Genomic DNA, 22341 nt, shown 5'->3' with positions numbered 1-22341 from the left:
AGAACTAAGATGAGAGAACATATTACTCCAGTTTTGGCATCACTGCACTGGCTTCCGGTTGTTTTTAGGATTGATTTGAAAATTATTTTACTTGTCTATAAAGCTCTCAATGGTCTCGCACCTTCCTACCTACATGACTGCCTGCCTAAATATGTCCCAAACCGCCCCCTAAGGTCTTCCACTGTTGGCCTGCTCGCTTTGCCAAAAAAAATGGCAACTAAAAAATACGGGGAAGCAGCTTTTTGCTTCTACGGGCCGTCGGCATGGAACAAGCTCCCACTGTACCTTCGTCAGGCAGCCTCTGTAGACATTTTTAAAGCTCAGCTCAAGACCCACTTCTACAACATTGCTTTTAATTGATCTTTAATTTTTTATTTTTGTTATTCATGTCCTCACTGTATTGCATTACTGCTTGTTTTTTAATGTCGTTGCCCTGCTTTTCTTTTATTCTCCATTTTTCTGTAAAGCACTTTGAGCTGCATTTCATGTCATGAAAGGTGCTATACAAATAAAGTGTTATTATTATTATTATTAATTATAGTTTTATACAGTAACTGCTGCACGACGTGCACCGTCAATCAGCGCAACGCGTTGTGAGCTTGTAGATCGGCTATCGCGGACTCACGCTGCATTCTAAAACCCAGAGTAGACGGACAATAATAAGAACACTAACGTTATGCATCTGCAGTTTCTGCAATGTACAATGTACCTGTGTTTGGGTCCACTCACCCTGCTGCTGCTGTGAAGCCTGGCTTTATGGGGAGGCCTGTGTGTGTGGGTCCACTCACCCTGCTGCTGCTGTGAAGCCTGGCTTTATGGGGAGGCCTGTGTGTGTGGGTCCACTCACCCTGCTGCTGCTGCTCCATGAACTGCCGGACGTTGACGTCCTGGACCACAGCGCTGATGCCCTCGCCCACCGCCTGGTTGTGCAGGTTGCAGTTGGCCAGCCGGATGGCGCCCATCTGACGGAGAGGGACAGGATTATTAAAGGTCTTCATGTCAAGGAACCCCCAAATGACACTCATTTGAAAAGATATGACAGGGACCCCAACTCCCAATCTGCAGCCTCACTCCCAATCTGCAGCCCCACTCCCAATCTGCAGCCTCACTCCCAATCTGCAGCCCCACTCCCAATCTGCAGCCCCACTCCCAATCTGCAGCCTCACTCCCAATCTGCAGCCTCACTCCCAATCTTCCGCCGTAGTCTGAAAACCCACCTCTTCAGACTCCACCATGGCCCCGTAGCACTTGCCACTAGCCTAGCCCCTTAGATAGCATTTCATGTCGACTTAGATATTATTTTAGACAGACTTATAGCTCGTTACGTAGACAGCACTAGAATTGCATTTTATGTAGTCATATTGCATTATGTATATTGTATAATATATAATATAGTATAGTATGTATAGTTGACATAGATACTCCACTGTTACTTCTTAGTTTATACATGATTCATGATAACTACTTTTTATATTATGATGCTTTTGTTTTTGCTTAAATGTAAGTCACTCTGGATCAAGAGCGTCTGCTACAAATGCCTAAATTGTAAATTGCGTGCACCTTGACGCTGGCAGCACAGCCGTGCTCAGCGATGAACAGGTCCACTCCGTCCATGGCCAGGCGGGTCATGGTGTACTTCAGCTCCTCGGACGTCCTGCAGGGCCCCGGGAGGCAGCTCAGCTGTGGAACGGAACACAATACAGTCTGGCTCGTCAACAACGTGGAGTCTAACAACACAGCTCAGCTGTGGAACGGAACACAATACAGTCTGGGTCGTCAACAACGTGGAATCTAACAACACAGCTCAGCTGGGAACAGAACACAATACAGTCTGGGTCGTCAACAACGTGGAATCTAACAACACAGCTCAGCTGGGAACAGAACACAATACAGTCTGGGTCGTCAACAACGTGGAGTCCAACAACACAGCTCAGCTGTGAACGGAACACAATACAGTCTGGGTCGTCAACAACGTGGAGTCCAACAACACAGCTCAGCTGTGGAACGGAACACAATACAGTCTGGGTCGTCAACAACAGGGGGTCTAACAACACAGCTCAGCTGTGAACGGAACACAATACAGTCTGGGTCGTCAACAACAGGGGGTCTAACAACACAGCTCAGCTGTGGAACGGAACACAATACAGTCTGGCTCGTCAACAACGTGGAATCTAACAACACAGCTCAGCTGGGAACAGAACACAATACAGTCTGGGTCGTCAACAACGTGGAGTCCAACAACACAGCTCAGCTGTGAACGGAACACAATACAGTCTGGGTCGTCAACAACGTGGAGTCCAACAACACAGCTCAGCTGTGGAACGGAACACAATACAGTCTGGGTCGTCAACAACAGGGGGTCTAACAACACAGCTCAGCTGTGAACGGAACACAATACAGTCTGGGTCGTCAAACAACGTGGAGTCTAACAACACAGCTCAGCTGTGGAACGGAACACAATACAGTCTGGCTCGTCAACAACGTGGAGTCTAACAACACAGCTCAGCTGTGGAACGGAACACAATACAGTCTGGCTCGTCAACAACGTGGAGTCTAACAACACAGCTCAGCTGTGAACGGAACACAATACAGTCTGGGTCGTCAACAACGTGGAGTCCAACAACACAGCTCAGCTGTGAACGGAACACAATACAGTCTGGGTCGTCAACAACGTGGAGTCTAACAACACAGCTCAGCTGTGGAACGGAACACAATACAGTCTGGGTCGTCAACAACGTGGAGTCTAACAACACAGCTCAGCTGTGAACGGAACACAATACAGTCTGGGTCGTCAACAACGTGGAGTCTAACAACACAGCTCAGCTGTGAACGGAACACAATACAGTCTGGGTCGTCAACAACGTGGAGTCTAACAACACAGCTCAGCTGTGAACGGAACACAATACAGTCTGGGTCGTCAACAACGTGGAGTCTAACAACACAGCTCAGCTGTGAACGGAACACAATACAGTCTGGGTCGTCAACAACGTGGAGTCTAACAACACAGCTCAGCTGTGAACGGAACACAATACAGTCTGGGTCGTCAACAACGTGGAGTCTAACAACACAGCTCAGCTGTGAACAGAACACAATACAGTCTGGGTCGTCAAACAACGTGGAGTCTAACAACACAGCTCAGCTGTGAACGGAACACAATACAGTCTGGGTCGTCAACAACGTGGAGTCTAACAACACAGCTCAGCTGTGAACGGAACACAATACAGTCTGGGTCGTCAAACAACGTGGAGTTCTACCGACCGGTCCGGGGCATCATAGGAACAAGGACACTTAATGCAGGAGGAGGAGAGGACACTGGAGCAGCACGGACATTTTAAGCCTTTTATTTAGGGGTATACAAGTATACAAGAAACGACTGACATTTCGACCTTCTAAGTCATATTTAGCCATTTTTACAAATTGCAGCATTCAACTCCCATTTCATTTTATATGGTTATGATGAGGTTATATTCATGTAGTAAACAGAAGAAGAAATTATTATTATAACTAAAGCTAGCAAAATAAACTAGAATAAAATAAAAAAACAGTACAGTAGTACAGTCCCGTGGATGCAGAGGTCGTTTATTGCGTCCCTTAACTATAAACTACGTTTTGGGATGCAAAATGCACCATATTTTAATCTCGGCTATAGTAATGCGAGTTAATAAAAGATATCTTCTGTTTTGGTCGCATATGGTGGAGATGCGTATGCTCCCAGAGAGCAAAATGCTCACCTGTGTTACTTCTAACTTCAGACAGTTGTCTTCTACACTGCTATAGCCTGTCTACATCAGGCAGCACGAGGAATGTCACACGGCGAGGCAAGACGTTATATTGATCAGTGTCACGATGGCGTAGCGTTTTCCCCCCAAGTGAATTCATTAAACGAAAGCCCGATAGGGGAATCAGTACCAGAGCAACAACTCGAGGAGACCGCGAAGTGCCGCACCGGCAAACAACATTGGGCCAAAATGTCCTCTCAGTACCGGGCTGTGTAGCATGGAATGGACTTCCTCTGCATATAAGGGAATGTGCCACATTTCCCTCTTTTAAATACAATCTGAAAAAAATGGTTGCTTGGAAACCAAAGCTGCAACCATTCATGATTATTTTAGGTGTATTTATTTTGTATGCTGTGTTAGAGAGATTACTAGAGTAAACCTACCCTAATAATAGTTTTATTTAATAATTTAATATTTTCTTATTTCCTATTCTTACTAGTCTTATTACGTTTGAAATGTACTAGGTATTATTTGTATTCTATGTCCTGTATGTCAGTCTTGTTTGTATTGTTTGATGTCTGGGGACTGCAGATGGAAATGAGCAAGTCTTGCTAAATCTGGTATATTTACACTGCATTTTTCACGTAATGTTCATCAGTATACACTGTCCCGACCAAATAAACGAATAAAGTAAACGTTTGGGTGTGGGCGGCGTGCGTTTGGGTGTGGGCGGCGTGCGTTTGGGTGTGGGCGGCGTGCGTTTGGATGTGGGCGGCGTGCGGTCACCTTGGCGTCACAGAGGCGGCGGTCCTTGCCGTGTTGACAGATGACGGAGGGTTTGGGCTGTTCCAACTGGAACTCTCTGGACACCACGTGGAACAGGTAGGTCTCTCCCCACTCCATCAGACTGGCAATCTGTCCAAACACCAGGAGTGGGAAAAGTGGGAAAATTGTTCTTTTTCTTAAGTTAAAACTAAAAGTATACAAATGCTGCAATTTAGAACTACTTAACTACGCAACTTAAACCAATCAGTGTGCCAGGTGCCATTGCCTTTAAGAGAGACATTATGCCCTGGATTATGGCCTTATGGAAGAGCAACGCGTGCTGCCTACATTCATATTAGACACAGAGGGCTGTATTTTGCGTGTCTAAAGACCTGGAGGCGTGATCAATGCCATTTGGCTATTCTGAGTGGCCAAAGAGCATTGACCACGCCTCCAGGTCGTTAGTTTACTCAAGTTAGGTAATAAGACCTGGTACTTAAGACACGCAAAATACAGCCCAGAGGGTTTTGTTTGTGTGTCCAGTATCTGACTGTCTGCCATCCACTCCGCAACCAACACAGTCAAGTTGTGAAACACACCAAACACACACACGCCCACCTGTGGGACGGTGACCCTTCCGGTGAGCGCCCCGGTCTGAAAGTCTATGAGCCAGGCGTACTCCAGCGTGTCGCTGCCCGGCGGCACGCCCTGCGCCGAGAACATGGCGTGGGCCCTCATCTGGAGCCCCGACAGGCTGATGTGACCGTCGCGCAGGACCGCGTCCGCCGTGGGCCTCTGGGGACGGGGACGGGGGAACACATTAAGGAACCCATTCTGACCCGAGATCAGATTCTAAAAAAATGTCTTCTACATCCTGAGAGTTTTCTGAAAAAGCTAGATGTTTCTATGTCAGTCGTTAATAGCAGACCTACAAGCTCGTAGTGCGCCACTCGGTGGCGCGCTATGAGCTTGTAGATCTGCTATTATTCAATAGCTAAAACATGACATGACACCAAAATGGGTTTTAACGTCCCTGGTAGGTCACCTGGTAGTTGTCGCTGACGAAGACGTGCATGGGGGAGAGCAGGAACTGAAGGACCGTCTCCTTGTAGCCTTTCCTCATCTCGAAACACAGACGCTCCAGGTACCCCGACGGGCCCTCGGGACCCTCAGTACCGCAGTGCTGGGGGGGGGGGGGGGGGCACAAACATACTAAATCCACAGTAGATTTAGTCGACTAAAATGTATTTTGGCGGGCCTTGACGCCGTCGTAAACTAATGACTGATTTTACACTTAGCCGATCTACAAGCTCTCGCAGGGCGACGCGTTGTGAGCTTGTAGATCGGCTATTTTCAGCATGCAACCAAGTGTAAGATGACTTCTAGTGGATCTCTTGTCCACTATAGTCCCTTTCCTTCCATTTTAGTCTAGTTTGTATCTGTTGACGAAATTGACAGTATATTTTAGTCATAGTTTTAGTCATCATGGCTTAGTTTTCATTAGATTTTTATGTCGTTTTTGTCTGTGGAAAAAAAAGGTAGTCGACGAACGATTCTTTCGTTCGACAGGCGTCGTGGATGGTCTCACCATGGGAGAGAGAGAGAGAGAGAGAGAGAGAGAGAGAGAGAGAGAGAGAGGGGTCGATGGTCTCACCATGGGAGAGAGAGAGAGAGAGAGAGAGAGAGAGAGAGAGAGAGAGAGAGGGGTCGATGGTCTCACCATGGGAGAGAGAGAGAGAGAGAGAGAGAGAGAGGGGTCGATGGTCTCACCATGGGAAAGCGTCCCATGGTGAGAGCGAGAGAGAGAGAGAGAGGTCGATGGTCTCACCATGGGAGAGAGAGAGAGAGAGAGAGAGAGAGGTCGATGGTCTCACCATGGGAGAGAGAGAGAGAGAGAGAGAGAGAGAGGGGTCGATGGTCTCACCATGGGAGAGAGAGAGAGCGAGAGAGAGAGAGAGAGGTCGATGGTCTCACCATGGGAGAGAGAGAGAGAGATAGAGATAGAGAGAGGGAGAGAGAGGTCGATGGTCTCACCATGGGAGAGAGAGAGAGAGATAGAGATAGAGAGAGGGAGAGAGAGGTCGATGGTCTCACCATGGGAGAGAGAGAGAGATAGAGATAGAGAGAGAGAGAGAGAGGTCGATGGTCTCACCATGGGAGAGAGAGAGAGATAGAGATAGAGAGAGGGAGAGAGAGGTCGATGGTCTCACCATGGGAGAGAGAGAGAGATAGAGATAGAGAGAGGGAGAGAGAGGTCGATGGTCTCACCATGTGTGTGTGTGTGTGTGTGTGTGGATGGTCTCACCATGTGTGTGTGTGTGTGTGTGTGGACGGTCTCACCATGTGTGTGTGTGTGTGTGTGTGTGTGTGTGTGTGTGTGTGGACGGTCTCACCATGTGTGTGTGTGTGTGTGTGTGTGTGTGTGTGGATGGTCTCACCATGTGTGTGTGTGTGTGTGTGTGTGTGTGTGTGTGTGTGGACGGTCTCACCATGTGTGTGTGTGTGTGTGTGGATGGTCTCACCATGTGTGTGTGTGTGTGTGTGTGTGTGGACGGTCTCACCATGTGTGTGTGTGTGTGTGTGTGTGTGTGTGGATGGTCTCACCATGTGTGTGTGTGTGTGTGTGTGTGTATGTGTGTGTGTGTGTGTGGACGGTCTCACCATGGGGAAGCGTCCGTGGACCTTGTAGAGGTTGATGAGGACGGTGATGTCCCAGGGCCGGAGGTCCAGCGGGTGGACCCCCGTCGTGGCCCTCTGCTCTCCGCTCTCCTCCAGGCCCAGCGGAGACCAGCCCCCCATGCCGGACGACGTGGAGGTGGACAGCACGGGGCTGGACGTCACCGCCTCCTCGAAGTCCGTGTACATGTCGTCCTCTCCGAAGTAGTTCTCCTGGAGAGAGAGAGAGAGAGAGAGATGTGGTGGTGAGATGAGGTTAGGTGGATGTCTGATGGGGGGGGGGGGGACTGTGTATGAAATATTGGATGTTTTGATTTTATGTATTGTATTTTTGCCATTTCTTTATATTGTATTTTGTTTACCTCCTTCTCTCCCAATTGTAAAAAAAAATCTGGGAAAACAAACTAGTCGACTAGTTGCTTAATGCGGCTCCCAAACCTTGTAAATATAAATAAAGCTATATAGAGACATATATTTCCTATTTATCCACATATATGCACATATATGAACCTGAATAATATGGCATATACATGCAGAATAGGCTATATTCTGCATATACTTGCCATATATATATATTGGCATAACCATAGCACCACCATTAGCCTTTTCTTGCCGCACCCCCTATGCGCTCGCGCAGCACAAGGGGTGCACCGACGCACCACAGTTTGGGAACCACTGCGGCCTACAGAGCGCCGCAGTCCCTCCCCCTTTCAGAACAACCAACGGCCCAGGAAATGAAAACCCAATGCATTCTCCCATCGGCACTTCTTATTTAATTTATTTAAAGACGGTTACGCCGCTGGACAAAGCCAACTCGGATCGTGACAAATCATGACAATGAACACAATGTTTTGGGGGCCGATCAAATCATTAGAAAGAAGAAAAGAAAGTCAGGAGACAACACAATTTGTTTTGTTTTTCGTCTTATAAATTATTTGATCGGCCCCAAAACATTGTGTTCATTGTCATGATTTGTCACGATCCGAGTTGGCTTTGTCCGCGGCGTAACCGTCTTTAAATAAATTAAATAAGAAGTGCCGATGGGAGAATGCATGGTGTTTTCATTTCCTGGGCCGTTCGTTGACTATAGAGCGCCGCTCTATAGTCTATACCTCTGTGGCTCTGAGCGTACCTTGATGGAGAAGAGCGCCCGGAGCAGGGGTCCGTACAGGATGACCTGGGAGTCGGGGGTCATCTCCATCTCCACACGCAGCCGGTCGGGCGGCAGCTCTGACGGGTCGCCGGCCCCCAGGCGCCCGGCGGCGGCGTTGCTGTTGGCCCCCGAGGTGGCGCCGGTGGCTCCTCCTCCTCCTCCTCCGGAGGTGGTGGTGGTGTACGGAGGGGGAGGGGCCCCGTGGTGGTGGTGGTGGCCCCCCGCGGAGCCATGCTCCGGAGGCCGCAGGGACGACAGCATGTACTCCTCCATCTCTGACACTAGAGGGAGACAGAGAGAGAGAGAAACCGTGGTTGTTTTGTCCCCATCTTGGACTGGGGTCGATTAAAAAAACAAACAAAAAAAAGGCTTCTAAATCCTAACGTTTTTCTGAAAAAACCTGTGTTTCTATTCCCCGGAATTATCTCTATTGGGCCACGGATCCCTCATCTCAAATTATGTCGTTCGAGGGGACTTCCCTCGGAAGCAAATGTTTTAGTTAAAAATGTTCGCTCTGAAATATATATTTAACCCATTCTGAACGGGAACCCATTTTGGTGTCAGCATCATGTTATGCTTTAGCTATTGAAAAATAGCAGATCTACAAGCACCGAGTGGCGCGCTACGAGCTTGTAGGTCTGCTATTTTTTTTAAATCGAAGAACGACTGACATTTTTAGAATCTGATCTCAGGTCAGAATGGGTTATAATCAGACCAGTGTGTGTCCAGTGGAAACCTCGTATGAATCTGATCTCAGGTCAGAATGGGTTAAAGATGTGCGCCAACATTTTCAACACAGACTTTTCAAAAATAGCAGACCCTTCATTATGCCCATGCACTGAGTGCATGGGCATAATGAAGGATTTTAGGGCGCAAAATGAAGGATTTTAGGGCGCAAAATGAAGGATTTTAGGGCGCATAATGAAGGACTTTAGGGCGCATAATGAAGGACTTTAGGGCGCATAATGAAGGACTTTAGGGCGCATAATGAAGGACTTTAGGGCGCATAATGAAGGACTTTAGGGGAGCATGGTCAAGGACATTGGCCGGAGGCGGAGCTTACAGGAGTGTTTGAGCTGCTCGTCTGCTTTCTGAGGGTAGATGGGATGCCAGGTGTAGTCGATGGTCAGCAGGAAGTTGGGAACGCTCCAGCAGTCCACCCAGCCCGCCCTGACGGAACGCACACACACACACACACACACACACACACACACACCATCGTATGCTTACATCACAGGGGAGTTAAAAACGTTCGCTCTGAAAGAATATAATTCTTCAAAAGATTTGCGCCACATTTTCATGATTTTTCCAAAAGAATTGCAGATCTTACAAGCTTCGGTGCCGCGCTATATATATATTTCAATGGCAAAAAGTATGCTCAGGATAAGCTTGGTTAGTGCCACTAAAAGCACAATACCATCATAATAATAATAATAATAATTAAAAACAAGTACTAGTGAAGGCTCATACATAGTCTGGATTTTCGGTGGTGAGGTGACCACCGAACTACAACATGACGTCACGAGCCGCGGTGAAGAGCAAACCACCGCCACCGCTCCAGCCCTTCTCTCTGTTTTTACTCACCACCGCTCAACGTTATTTCAGCTCACCACCGGAGTGGTGGTCACCTCACCACCGGAGCGGTGGTCACCCTCAGCACCGGAGAGGTGGTCACCCTCACCACCGGAGCGGTGGTCACCCTCACCACCGGAGTGGTGGTCACCCTCACCACCAGAGTGGTGGTCACCCTCACCACCGGAGCGGTGGTCACCCTCACCACCGGAGTGGTGGTCACCCTCACCACCAGAGTGGTGGTCACCCTCACCACCGGAGCGGTGGTCACCCTCACCACCGGAGCGGTGGTCACCCTCACCACCAAAAATCCAGACTATGAATAGGCCCTAAGGACTCACTCTGCGTGGGTGATGTTTCTCCAGCGTGGCTTGGTGGTCTTGGGCGGCGGAGCCCCCAGGGTCTCTCCGGGCATGTCGGGGGGCAGCTTGACGTTCTGGTAGTCTTTGGCCAGCGTGAGCAGCGGGTAGCGGCTGGGGTGGCACTCTGGCAGCGACAGGCGCATGTCTGTGTCCTCCGCCTAAGGGCGCGCGCACACACACACACACACACACACACATGCGCGTGCGTCAGTGTTGTTTTTGTCGACTAAAATTAAGACGAAAAATGTTCGTCGACTGCCTTTTTTCACTGACAAAAACTAAATGGAAACTAAATGAAAAATAAGACTAAATGTACTAACAATTTCGTCAACAGATAAAAACTAGACAGAAATGTTAGACAGGGACTAGTGGACAAGAGATCCAGTATAAGTAATTTTACACTTGGTTGCATGCTGAAAATAGCAGATCTACAAGCACACAACGCGTCGCAGCACGACGCGTTGTGTGCTTGTAGATCTGCTATTTTCAGCATGTGTAAAGTAAAATCAGTCATTACGACGGCATCAAGGCCCGACAAAATACATTTTAGTCGACTAAATCAACTGTAGATTTAGTCGACTAAAATCTTATGATATTTAGTAGACTAAAACTAGACTGCCGGTAACACAAAAACATTCCAGGTGACTAAAATGTGACTAAAACTAAACTACTGCCAAAAACAACACTGGCGTGTGTGTTCATTTCTTTAGGGCCAGCGGTTCCCCAAACACTCGGGGCCCTACAACTCGTGGGTTGCGAAACGTGCGGACACACATCGTCATGAGGGGTGGTCCCTTTGTGGTTTTGCTTTCCACATATTGGTTTTTAATTATTATTTCAAAACATCTATCAATTATAAACTCAATTACTTTTTTTCTTTTACAGTCATTTCATGAGGAAATAAAATAAAAATCTAAGACATTCAATACATATATTTTTTTTTTTAATATATTTTTTATCCCACGATTTTGTAACCCTTTTTTCACCCCTGTGCCAATCATCTACTGTGATCCTGGGCTCTACACATCCTCCGCCAACCTGGGGAGAGCAACGGACTTAACTCATGCTCCCTTCATGCCCGAGTGTCCAAGTTGCTCCTTTACACCTGACAGGGGGGAGTTTCCCTGGTTGGACGTATAGCGCGTGGAAGGAACACGTTATTCCAACCAGATCCTTTCCCCTCCATCAGGTGCCCCGGCTATTCCATACATTACAAAACAAATGTTTAAGAAGTAGTGAAAATAGCAGATCTACTACTAATACTAATACTAGGACGAAAAATGTCCGTCGACTGCCTTTTTTCACTGACGAAAACTAAATGGAAACTAAATTAAAATCGAAGCTATGATGACTAAAACTAAGTAAAAGCCAATGACAAGTCATTTTACACATGGTTGCATGCTGAAAATAGCCGATCTACAAGCTCTAAATGAGCTATTTTCAGCATGTGTACCGACCGCAGATTTAGTCGACTAAAACTAGACTAACACTAAAACATTCCAGGTGACTAAAAATGAAAACTATAACAAACAAAAAAAAGACTATGGCTATAAAACTAAAAATCCACATTTGCCGTCAAAATCAACACTGTAACCGAACAACCGAGAAAACCATGTTCTTTCATAATTTGTTGAATTTCCTTCGGTTGGTTATGATAATAATGATGCTGTGACTCACTCTCAGACAGAAGCAGGTGTTACAGGGTGTTATGATAATAATGATGCTGTGACTCACTCTCAGACAGAAGCAGGTGTTGCAGGGTGTTATGATAATAATGATGCTGTGACTCACTCTCAGACAGAAGCACGTGTTACAGGGTGTTATGATAATAATGATGCTGTGACTCACTCTCAGACAGAAGCAGGTGTTACAGGGTGTTATGATAATAATAATGCTGTGACTCACTCTCAGACAGAAGCAGGTGTTACAGGGTGTTATGATAATAATGATGCTGTGACTCACTCTCAGACAGAAGCAGGTGTTACAGGGTGTTATGATAATAATGATGCTGTGACTCACTCTCAGACAGAAGCAGGTGTTACAGGGTGTTATGATAATAACGATGCTGTGACTCACTCTCAGACAGAAGCAGGTGTTACAGGGTGTTATGATAATAATGATGCTGTGACTCACTCTCAGACAGAAGCAGGTGTTACAGGGTGTTATGATAATAATAATGCTGTGACTCACTCTCAGACAGAAGCAGGTGTTACAGGGTGTTATGATAATAACGATGCTGTGACTCACTCTCAGACAGAAGCAGGTGTTACAGGGTGTTATGATAATAATGATGCTGTGACTCACTCTCAGACAGAAGCAGGTGTTACAGGGTGTTATGATAATAACGATGCTGTGACTCACTCTCAGACAGAAGCAGGTGTTACAGGGTGTTATGATAATAACGATGCTGTGACTCACTCTCAGACAGAAGCAGGTGTTACAGGGTGTTATGATAATAATGATGCTGTGACTCACTCTCAGACAGAAGCAGGTGTTACAGGGTGTTATGATAATAATGATGCTGTGACTCACTCTCAGACAGAAGCAGGTGTTACAGGGTGTTAGGATAATAATGATGCTGTGACTCACTCTCAGACAGAAGCAGGTGTTACAGGGTGTTATGATAATAATGATGCTGTGACTCACTCTCAGACAGAAGCAGGTGTTACAGGGTGTTATGATAATAATGATGCTGTGACTCACTCTCAGACAGAAGCAGGTGTTACAGGGTGTTAGGATAATAATGATGCTGTGACTCACTCTCAGACAGAAGCAGGTGTTGCAGGTCGTCGGGACGAAGTCGTTGAAAGGCAACGCGAAGTCTATGTTGAGAGTCTCGCCACAAGCGGCCAGGTACACTGGAATAGAAGACACACACACACACACACACACACACAGAACATAGTGCACCATATAAGTACCCTGGAATAGTTTAGAAGACACTTTGTAGAATAGAGCTCTAAGCTCTCAGTTCTAAATAGTGTTAACCCATTTTGGGGACGGGAACCCTTTATGGTGTTGCATCATGTTATGCTTTAGCTATTGAAAAATAGCAGATCTACAAGCTCATAGCGCGCCACCGAGTGGCGCGCTACGAGCTTGTAGGTCTGCTATTTTAGAAAAATCAAAGGACGACTGACATAGAAACATAGCTTTTTTTTTAGAAAACTGTCATTTTCAAACAGACATTTTTAGAATCTGATCTCAGGTCAGAATGGGTTAAATAGGTGCACATTGTCCCGCCCACCGTTCTCCTGCTGCTTGGTGGAGCAGTCGATCCAGTTGTGCTGATTGGCTGCCCAGATCATCTCGAACTGGTGGAAGAGGATGTTGAAGGTCCAGGAGTACGGCACGAAGGAGTAGATGTCTGGGGCGCTGTCGCTGGCCCAGTCCTGGATCAGGTCTGCATGCATGCACGCACACACACAGCAGTGGTGATTTTGTCCATTAATGTATATTGTATCATAGCTTTAGTTTTCATTTTAGTTTCCATGTAGTTTTCGTCAGTGAAAAAAAAAAGGTAGTCGACGAACATAATTTTTTTCGCCTTGGTTTTTGTCGACGAAAACAGCAGCACTGGTTGGTTAAAACGGTTATGGTACCTGAGAAGAAGTTCTTCTGGGCGTAGATGAAGTGGTACGTGGCTTTGTACACCTCGATCTCACACTGCCACGACTGGGGCATGTTCCACACCCTGGGATAGCTGGCGATCACGTGGAACTGAAATGCACACGCATACACGTTACACACACATGTTCCACACCCTGGGATAGCTGGCGATCACGTGGAACTGAAATGCACACGCATACACGTTACACACACAAACATGCCATCGGTGTTTCCCCTCGTCTATCTTTAGTGTAATCTAGTATATCTACGTACGTCGCTGCACGTCAGTAATACACTATATAATGCGCCACATCTCTGCGTGTGTGCGTGCGTGCGTGTGTACGGTTGTAATGCACGTAACTCGAGAATCGTTCGCCCCACCGACTTTCACATTCGAGACACGCGATTTAGTCAACAAAGTAAAGCACTGCATGCATGCGTGCGTGCGTACGTACAGCCAACATCTCTGCCTCCAGTAGGGTCCTGAACTGCATGCTAGTGGTGGTGTCCACGTGTAGCAGTTGTCCTTTAATGTTGGTACAATAACCTGTAGGACAGGACACAGGGACACACAATGATCACTACAATAACCTGTAGGACAGGACACAGGAACACAGGGACACAGAATGACCACTACAATAACCTGTAGGACAGGACACAGGACACAGAAACACAGAATGATCAGTACGCTACACGCCTATAGCCTCGGATCAATATACCAATTTCGGGGTTTTCTGATCCGTTCGGGAGCGGAGATAACTTAGTTGGAGTCCTCAGGCGAGCAGGACCGACGGCCTGCTCGCCAACCAAGGGTGTTACCCTTGGTAATACCCTTGGTAATACCCTTGGTAATACCCTTGGTTGGTAATACCCTTGGTAATACCCTTGGTTGGTAATACCCTTGGTAATACCAAGCGTCTGCTAATTTGCTAAAGGCCTAACTTGTATTATAACGTATAAGGGCCTAGCCAATAAAACCTTTGATGCCAACGTAGTTTAGCGAATAGGAATAAATTGTTTCTACCAACCAACAAAACACACACTGACGGGAAATGCTAGATTCTAACGTGAATAAAACAATAATTAGCAGAGCGTACCACTCTGTCCTACAGTCATCGGGATGTTGACCTCCAGGTAGGAACCGGCCCCAACATTCACATGGATGGCATTGGTTTCCTAGAGAGAGAGAGAGAGAGAGAGACAGAGACAGAGAGACAGAGAGAGAGAGACAGAGAGAGCGAGGTTAGGTTAGATGGAGGTCTGATGGGGGAGCTAATTAAACAACCAGCGTTGTTTCTGGCAGCACATTTTGATTTTAGTTTCTCTTGAATAGTTTTCGTTTAGTTTTAGTCACATTTTAGTGGAATGTGTCTAGTTTTAGTCGATGAAATATCATAAGCTTTTTAGTCTACTAAATCTACAGTTACAGACAGGTACCCTGTTCTTGGTGAGAAGGGGACAGACAGACAGACAGACAGACAGACAGACAGACAGACAGGTACCCTGTTCTTGGTGAGAAGGGGACAGACAGACAGACAGACAGACAGACAGACAGACAGACAGGTACCCTGTTCTTGGTGAGAAGGGGACAGACAGACAGACAGACAGGTACCCTGTTCTTGGTGAGAAGGGGACAGACAGACAGACAGACAGACAGGTACCCTGTTCTTGGTGAGAAGGGGACAGACAGACAGGTACCCTGTTCTTGGTGAGAAGGGGACAGACAGACAGACAGACAGACAGACAGACAGGTACCCTGTTCTTGGTGAGAAGGGGACAGACAGACAGACAGACAGACAGGTACCCTGTTCTTGGTGAGAAGGGGACAGACAGACAGACAGACAGGTACCCTGTTCTTGGTGAGAAGGGGACAGACAGACAGACAGACAGACAGACAGACATACAGGTACCCTGTTCTTGGTGAGAAGGGGACAGACAGACAGACAGACAGGTACCCTGTTCTTGGTGAGAAGGGGACAGACAGACAGGTACCCTGTTCTTGGTGAGAAGGGGACAGACAGACAGACAGGTACCCTGTTCTTGGTGAGAAGGGGACAGACAGACAGACAGACAGACAGACAGACAGACAGGTACCCTGTTCTTGGTGAGAAGGGGACAGACAGACAGGTACCCTGTTCTTGGTGAGAAGGGGACAGACAGACAGACTGGTACCCTGTTCTTGGTGAGAAGGGGACAGACAGACAGACAGACAGACAGACAGGTACCCTGTTCTTGGTGAGAAGGGGACAGACAGACAGACAGGTACCCTGTTCTTGGTGAGAAGGGGACAGACAGACAGACAGACAGACAGACAGGTACCCTGTTCTTGGTGAGAAGGGGACAGACAGACAGACAGGTACCCTGTTCTTGGTGAGAAGGGGACAGACAGACAGACAGGTACCCTGTTCTTGGTGAGAAGGGGACAGACAGACAGACAGACAGACAGACAGGTACCCTGTTCTTGGTGAGAAGGGGACAGACAGACATACAGACAGACAGACAGACAGGTACCCTGTTCTTGGTGAGAAGGGGACAGACAGACAGACAGACAGACTGGTACCCTGTTCTTGGTGAGAAGGGGACAGACAGACAGGTACCCTGTTCTTGGTGAGAAGGGGACAGACAGTCAGACAGACAGACAGGTACCCTGTTCTTGGTGAGAAGGGGACAGACAGACAGACAGACAGGTACCCTGTTCTTGGTGAGAAGGGGACAGACAGACAGACAGACAGGTACCCTGTTCTTGGTGAGAAGGGGACAGACAGACAGACAGACAGACAGACAGGTACCCTGTTCTTGGTGAGAAGGGGACAGACAGACAGACAGACAGACAGACAGGTACCCTGTTCTTGGTGAGAAGGGGACAGACAGACAGGTACCCTGTTCTTGGTGAGAAGGGGACAGACAGACAGACAGACAGACAGACAGGTACCCTGTTCTTGGTGAGAAGGGGACAGACAGTCAGACAGACAGGTACCCTGTTCTTGGTGAGAAGGGGACAGACAGACAGACAGACAGGTACCCTGTTCTTGGTGAGAAGGGGACAGACAGACAGACAGACAGACAGACAGACAGACAGACAGACAGACAGACAGACAGACAGGTACCCTGTTCTTGGTGAAGAGCAGGTCGATGGTGGCGTCGGTGATGATGTTCATGCGCAGCTCGAAGGCCAGGATCTGCCTGAGTTTCCCCGGCTCGGGAACGTCCGACACCTTCATGGCCTGGAAGTCCGCCGGAAGGAAGAACTTCCACAGGCTGTCCCTGGACGCACGCAAACGAGACAATGTCAGCCGCGTGAAGCCACATTTTTGAGTGGCTAAACATTCTGACCTGAGATCAGATTCTAAAAATGTCTTCTACATCCCGACAGTTTTCTGAAAAAGCCTATGTCAGTTGTTCTTCGATTTTTCTAAAATAGCTAAAGCATAGTGTAATGCTAACACCAAAAGGGGTTGAGAACCCTTGGGTTAAATCACCAAAAAAGGTAACCTGGCTTCACCAGGCTTTCCACCTCGGAGGAAAGCCTGCTCTCTGTTCCAAATGTGCTGTGTGAACCGGTCGGGAGCGGATGATATCGTTACGTCATGTTGTAGTCATTGTTTTGTAGTCATCAGGATGATATCGTTACGTCATGTTGTAGTCATTGTTTTGTAGTCATCAGGATGATATCGTTACGTCATGTTGTAGTGTTGTTTTGTAGTCATCAGGATGATATCGTTACGTCATGTTGTAGTATTGTTTTGTAGTCATCAGGATGATATCGTTACGTCATGTTGTAGTCATTGTTTTGTAGTCATCAGGATGATATCGTTACGTCATGTTGTAGTCATTGTTTTGTAGTCATCAGGATGATATCGTTACGTCATGTTGTAGTCATTGTTATGTAGTCATCAGGATGATATGTTACGTCATGTTGTAGTCATTGTTTTGTAGTCATCAGGATGATATCGTTACGTCATGTTGTAGTGTTGTTTTGTAGTCATCAGGATGATATCGTTACGTCATGTTGTAGTCATTGTTTTGTAGTCATCCTGATGATATCGTTACGTCATGTTGTAGTCATTGTTATGTAGTCATCAGGATGATATGTTACGTCATGTTGTAGTCATTGTTTTGTAGTCATCAGGATGATATCGTTACGTCATGTTGTAGTCATTGTTATGTAGTCATCAGGATGATATCGTTACCTCATGTTGTAGTCATTGTTTTGTAGTCGACAGGCAGGAACAATCAAACGGAACTTCCTTTTCCCTCAATTCAGAAGAACAACAATAAAAGCTCTCGTAGCCTGCAGCTTTTATTGAGAAAAAATAGGTTTGAGGGAAAAGGAAGTTCCTTTTGATTGTTCCTGCCTGTCGACTACAAAACAACACCGGATCATGAACCCGAAATTAAATGGTGCCCAGGTTAGGTGGGTTCCTGGCCCAGAACATGGGGGGGTGTGTGTTCTAAATGGAACAGCGTGGATGTGCGTTGCGACGTGGCGTATTACCTCTGCCGGTCGGCCCACGGGCCGTAGTTGAAGTCGGTTCCTTTCCCGCAGACGATGTCCAGACCCCAGCAGGGGGGAAGGTCCTGCAGCTTGCCCCCCTCGCTACACGGATCCGCCTCCGCACCGTCCTGCTCCTCTGGCACCAAGCCTGTCCCCCGCACACACACACACACACACACGCACACACACACCTTACTGTACGTCCAATGCCCCTGTTGTCTGTATCTTAAGAGCCATAAACGACAAGACGTTTTATTGCCAAATATGGACCGGATGCCACGGTCGACAAGACATATTCTTTTTGAAGAAAAAAAAAAAATGGTGATGACATGCACATTACATGCCTAATAGAATTACATTTTCTTTCTTTTTTTATAATGGGTTGAATTGGCAACCAAAGCCTAAACTGGTGACCACCAGGTGGCGCTGAAACAGCTGCTCTCTCTCTGGCGCAGGATCAAAAAAAGAGTGTATGACAGACAGACAGACAGAGTGAGGCGGTGGGTCTACCTGGCTCATCCTGGTAGTAGTAGATGTCCACGTCGTTGGACTGCATGACCACAAAGCCCTCCCCCATCAGCCTGGGAGGCCTAGACGGCAGAGGAGAACAAGCAGCGTTCATTTCACACTACAGGGCATTAACACATTCTGACCTGAGATCAGATTCATACGAGGTTTCCACTGGACACACACTGGTCTGATGAACCCATTCTGACCTGAGATCAGATTCTAAAAAAATGTCAGTCGTTCTTCGATTTTTCAAAAAATAGCAGACCTACAAGCTCGTAGCGCGCCACTCGGTGGCGCGCTATGAGCTTGTAGATCTGCTATTTTTCAATAGCTAAAGCATAACATAGTGCTAACACCAAAACGGGTGCCCGCCCAGAATGGGTTAAGCAACTAGTCCACTAGTCAAATCGACTAGAAGATAAGATACATTTTCTCCCAAAAAATAGGTAGTTAAACAACTACTTTCCAAAAAATAGGTACCGGTAGTCGACTAGTAAACTAGGCAACTAGTAAAAATGACTAGAAGTGAATGCCCTATTTCACACGCCTGCATTAACAGGGGTCATCATCATCACCATCGTCCATGTTGGCTTGTGGTGGACTTTTTTTTGTCAAAATGCCATTTTTGACACGAACACACAAAATGAGTGGACAATAACCAAATGACCAGAAACCCATAAAGACTGCTAGCCCCGAATGACCATATTAACAACAGGTCTGTAACTCAGAGAGGCTACAAATGTACACTCTCAGAGGTCATTCATTCATTCATTCAAGTTGTATTTTACTCTCGAAAGATTCTCGAGTAATTAGAACTCATTTTCAGCGTCGTCGAGTAGTACAATATCATAATAGAAAAGCATTGCAATACACCAGAAGATCGGGAAAAGACAATTAAAAAAGGTATACATGTGAATTACATAAGTTTACAAAAATAAAAAGCTAAGACCGATAGCGGTGGTCGGTATGTATCGGTCCCAAAAGACCTGATCGGAGCATCCCTAACACATATCTAATGGTCTCGCACCTTCCTACCTACATGACTGCCTGCCTAAATATGTCCCAAACCGCCCCCTAAGGTCTTCCACCTGCTGGCCTGCTCGCTTTGCCAAAAAAAGAAATGGCAACAAAAAAATACGGGGAAGCAGCTTTTTGCTTCTACGGGCCGTCGGCATGGAACAAGCTCCCACTGTACCTTCGTCAGGCAGCCTCTGTAGACATTTTTAAAGCTCAGCTCAAGACCCACTTCTACAACATTGCTTTTAATTGATCTTTTATTTTTTATTTTTTGTTATTCATGTCCTCACTGTATTGCATTACTGCTTGTTTTTTAATGTCGTTGCCTTGCTTTTCTTTTATTCTCCATTTTTCTGTAAAGCACTTTGAGCTGCATTTCATGTCATGAAAGGTGCTATACAAATAAAGTTTTATTATTATTATTATTATTAACCCATGTGGCGGGCTCTTACTCGTCGTTCTGCATGCCCACGTAGCGCGGGCTGGGCACCAGCATGACGCGCACGTTCTCCAGCGTGCCTTTGAGGATGTGCATGAACTGGTCCAGGTGGCTGGACGGCGGCTTGGTGGCGTACGTCAGGAAGGCGTCGTCAAAGTTCACGCACATGGTCTGGGGCAGGTGGTGGTTTCCGAACGCCAGGCGACCCTGTGGGAGGAGTGGGAGAACAAGGTGACATTCTGACCTGAGATCAGATTCATACGAGGTTTCCACTGGACACACACTGGTCTGATGATTAACCCATTCTGACCTGAGATCAGATTCTAAAAATATCAGTCATTCTTCGATTAAAAAAAAAAGAAATAGCAGAGCTACAAGCTCGTAGCGCGCCACTCGGTGGCGCCCTATGAGCTTGTAGATCTGCTTTTTTTTCAATAACGTGTAATAATTTTTTTCAAACGTGTGAGAACGTTATAAGGTTATCGTTATAGTTGGTCCAGTAATGTGCTTAGTGAATTCACTAATTCACTCAATATCAATTATAATACAACAGATTGCTTTCGAGGAAGCAATCTGTTTGGTTGATGCAGCCTTCTAGCCGTGGTTTAAAACGAGCACAACTCCAAACCGAATCAAAACGAAAGAATTCGGTCGCTCTGTTTACCCAGAGAGCAGCTAGCTAGTTTGTGGTCGTAGTGACTACATCTGTCATTAAAAAAAAGTTTTTTTCAGCGATTTTCTTAGTTTTAAGGGTAACTGCAATTTTACACTCGAGGGTGTGGTTTAACATGATTATTGCCACTTCAGTGATGCACAAGCACACAATTCCCGATGAAGCCGGTCGATTTGACACATTCAGGGCAAGGAACCCCTTTTAGTGTTTTCTGCAAGACATTATCTCCATTACTCTATAAGCCATATCTCTAAAACCGTTGGGTCAAACTGAACCACCAATATGTGAATTTGAAGCTATGATTCCCTGCTTTCATCATATGACATGAACAAACGGAAAATCAATCAAATGGCAGTCCCTCAGTCAAATTTGGCCACATATATTCAAAACTTTGCTCCACATTTGCTCCCCAGGCTCTAATAGCGCCGGCACTTGGAGTGCTGACGTCAACAGATTATACCGGGCTGCTCCACCAGGGGGCGCCGCCTCACTCACCGTGCTGATGTTGACTTTGATGACGGGGATGAGGGAACGCCAGGACGACGAAGGGTCCGGAGTCTCTGCTTTGATGTTCACGCTGCACAGGAGAACAAGCAATTTGATTGGTTGAGATGTGTTTTATTGACAATGTACAGAAAATACACATTATACAAGTATCAAAAGGATAAATGCAAGAAAGCAAACTTGCTAGGGATTTCAATAGTTAATAGACTAATCGTCATTAGTATATTTAATCGACAGTTTGTCGATTAAACTTAACAGTTGGCACTCTTAATGCCATTCTAAATACTTAACCCAATTTGGGCGGGAACCCCTTTTGGTGTTTTAAGCATTGTGTCATGCTTTAGCTGTTGAAAAATAGCAGATCTACAAGCTCGTAGGGCTGCTATTTTTTTTTTAATAGCAGCACAAATCTTTGAAAATATATTCTTTCAGAGCAAACATTTACTCAAATCTTTGCTTCTGGGGGTTCCTGGAGCAACATATTTTCAGATGGGGGGGGGGTCAGTGGCCAATTACATACATACTGTATACAGTCATTTTTTCTACTACTACATTTCCGGGTTGCGTTCTTGGTTCTTAGTCCATGAGCCAGAGCTGGTGGGAAAAACTAGACCAATATTAAATTGTTTATAGGATCAATACAAGTAAATTAATACATAACCCTTCCACAGTAGTAGCTTTTTCATATTTTCCTGCATAATGCCTCATTTGTATATAAAAATTAAATAAAATGTGTAATACAATAAATCATTGTCTTTGTGTAAGTACTCAATTGGGGAAGTTTCATGGTGATAACAATCTAATATACGTATGGTTTTGCACACTCAATTCATGGCGGGAACCCCTT

General features: G+C 46.4%; 1 protein-coding gene across 1 annotated transcript in view; it reads right to left on the bottom strand.

Annotated features, from left to right (window-relative positions):
* Window positions 1-22341, bottom strand: part of kiaa1109 (KIAA1109) — a 164362-nt gene that overhangs the window by 130110 nt on the left and 11911 nt on the right. The window contains exons 7-25 of the mRNA XM_080784482.1: window positions 21486-21567; window positions 20331-20524; window positions 18862-18941; window positions 18352-18499; window positions 16964-17120; window positions 14954-15032; window positions 14312-14403; window positions 13850-13967; window positions 13495-13650; window positions 13008-13105; window positions 10227-10405; window positions 9377-9483; window positions 8293-8594; window positions 7146-7373; window positions 5530-5667; window positions 5103-5279; window positions 4506-4634; window positions 1561-1680; window positions 848-962 (exon numbers count right to left, since the gene is read on the bottom strand). Coding sequence (XP_080640608.1) covers window positions 848-962; window positions 1561-1680; window positions 4506-4634; window positions 5103-5279; window positions 5530-5667; window positions 7146-7373; window positions 8293-8594; window positions 9377-9483; window positions 10227-10405; window positions 13008-13105; window positions 13495-13650; window positions 13850-13967; window positions 14312-14403; window positions 14954-15032; window positions 16964-17120; window positions 18352-18499; window positions 18862-18941; window positions 20331-20524; window positions 21486-21567 — 2699 coding nt within the window. The remainder of the gene's footprint in view (window positions 1-847; window positions 963-1560; window positions 1681-4505; window positions 4635-5102; window positions 5280-5529; window positions 5668-7145; window positions 7374-8292; window positions 8595-9376; window positions 9484-10226; window positions 10406-13007; window positions 13106-13494; window positions 13651-13849; window positions 13968-14311; window positions 14404-14953; window positions 15033-16963; window positions 17121-18351; window positions 18500-18861; window positions 18942-20330; window positions 20525-21485; window positions 21568-22341) is intronic.

Source organism: Protomyctophum bolini (assembly GCF_963924005.1).
Source record: "Protomyctophum bolini genome assembly, chromosome: 15".
Lineage (NCBI taxonomy): Eukaryota > Metazoa > Chordata > Actinopteri > Myctophiformes > Myctophidae > Protomyctophum > Protomyctophum bolini.
Note: the sequence above shows the minus strand (reverse complement) of the source record. Positions and strands in the feature narration are given on the sequence as shown.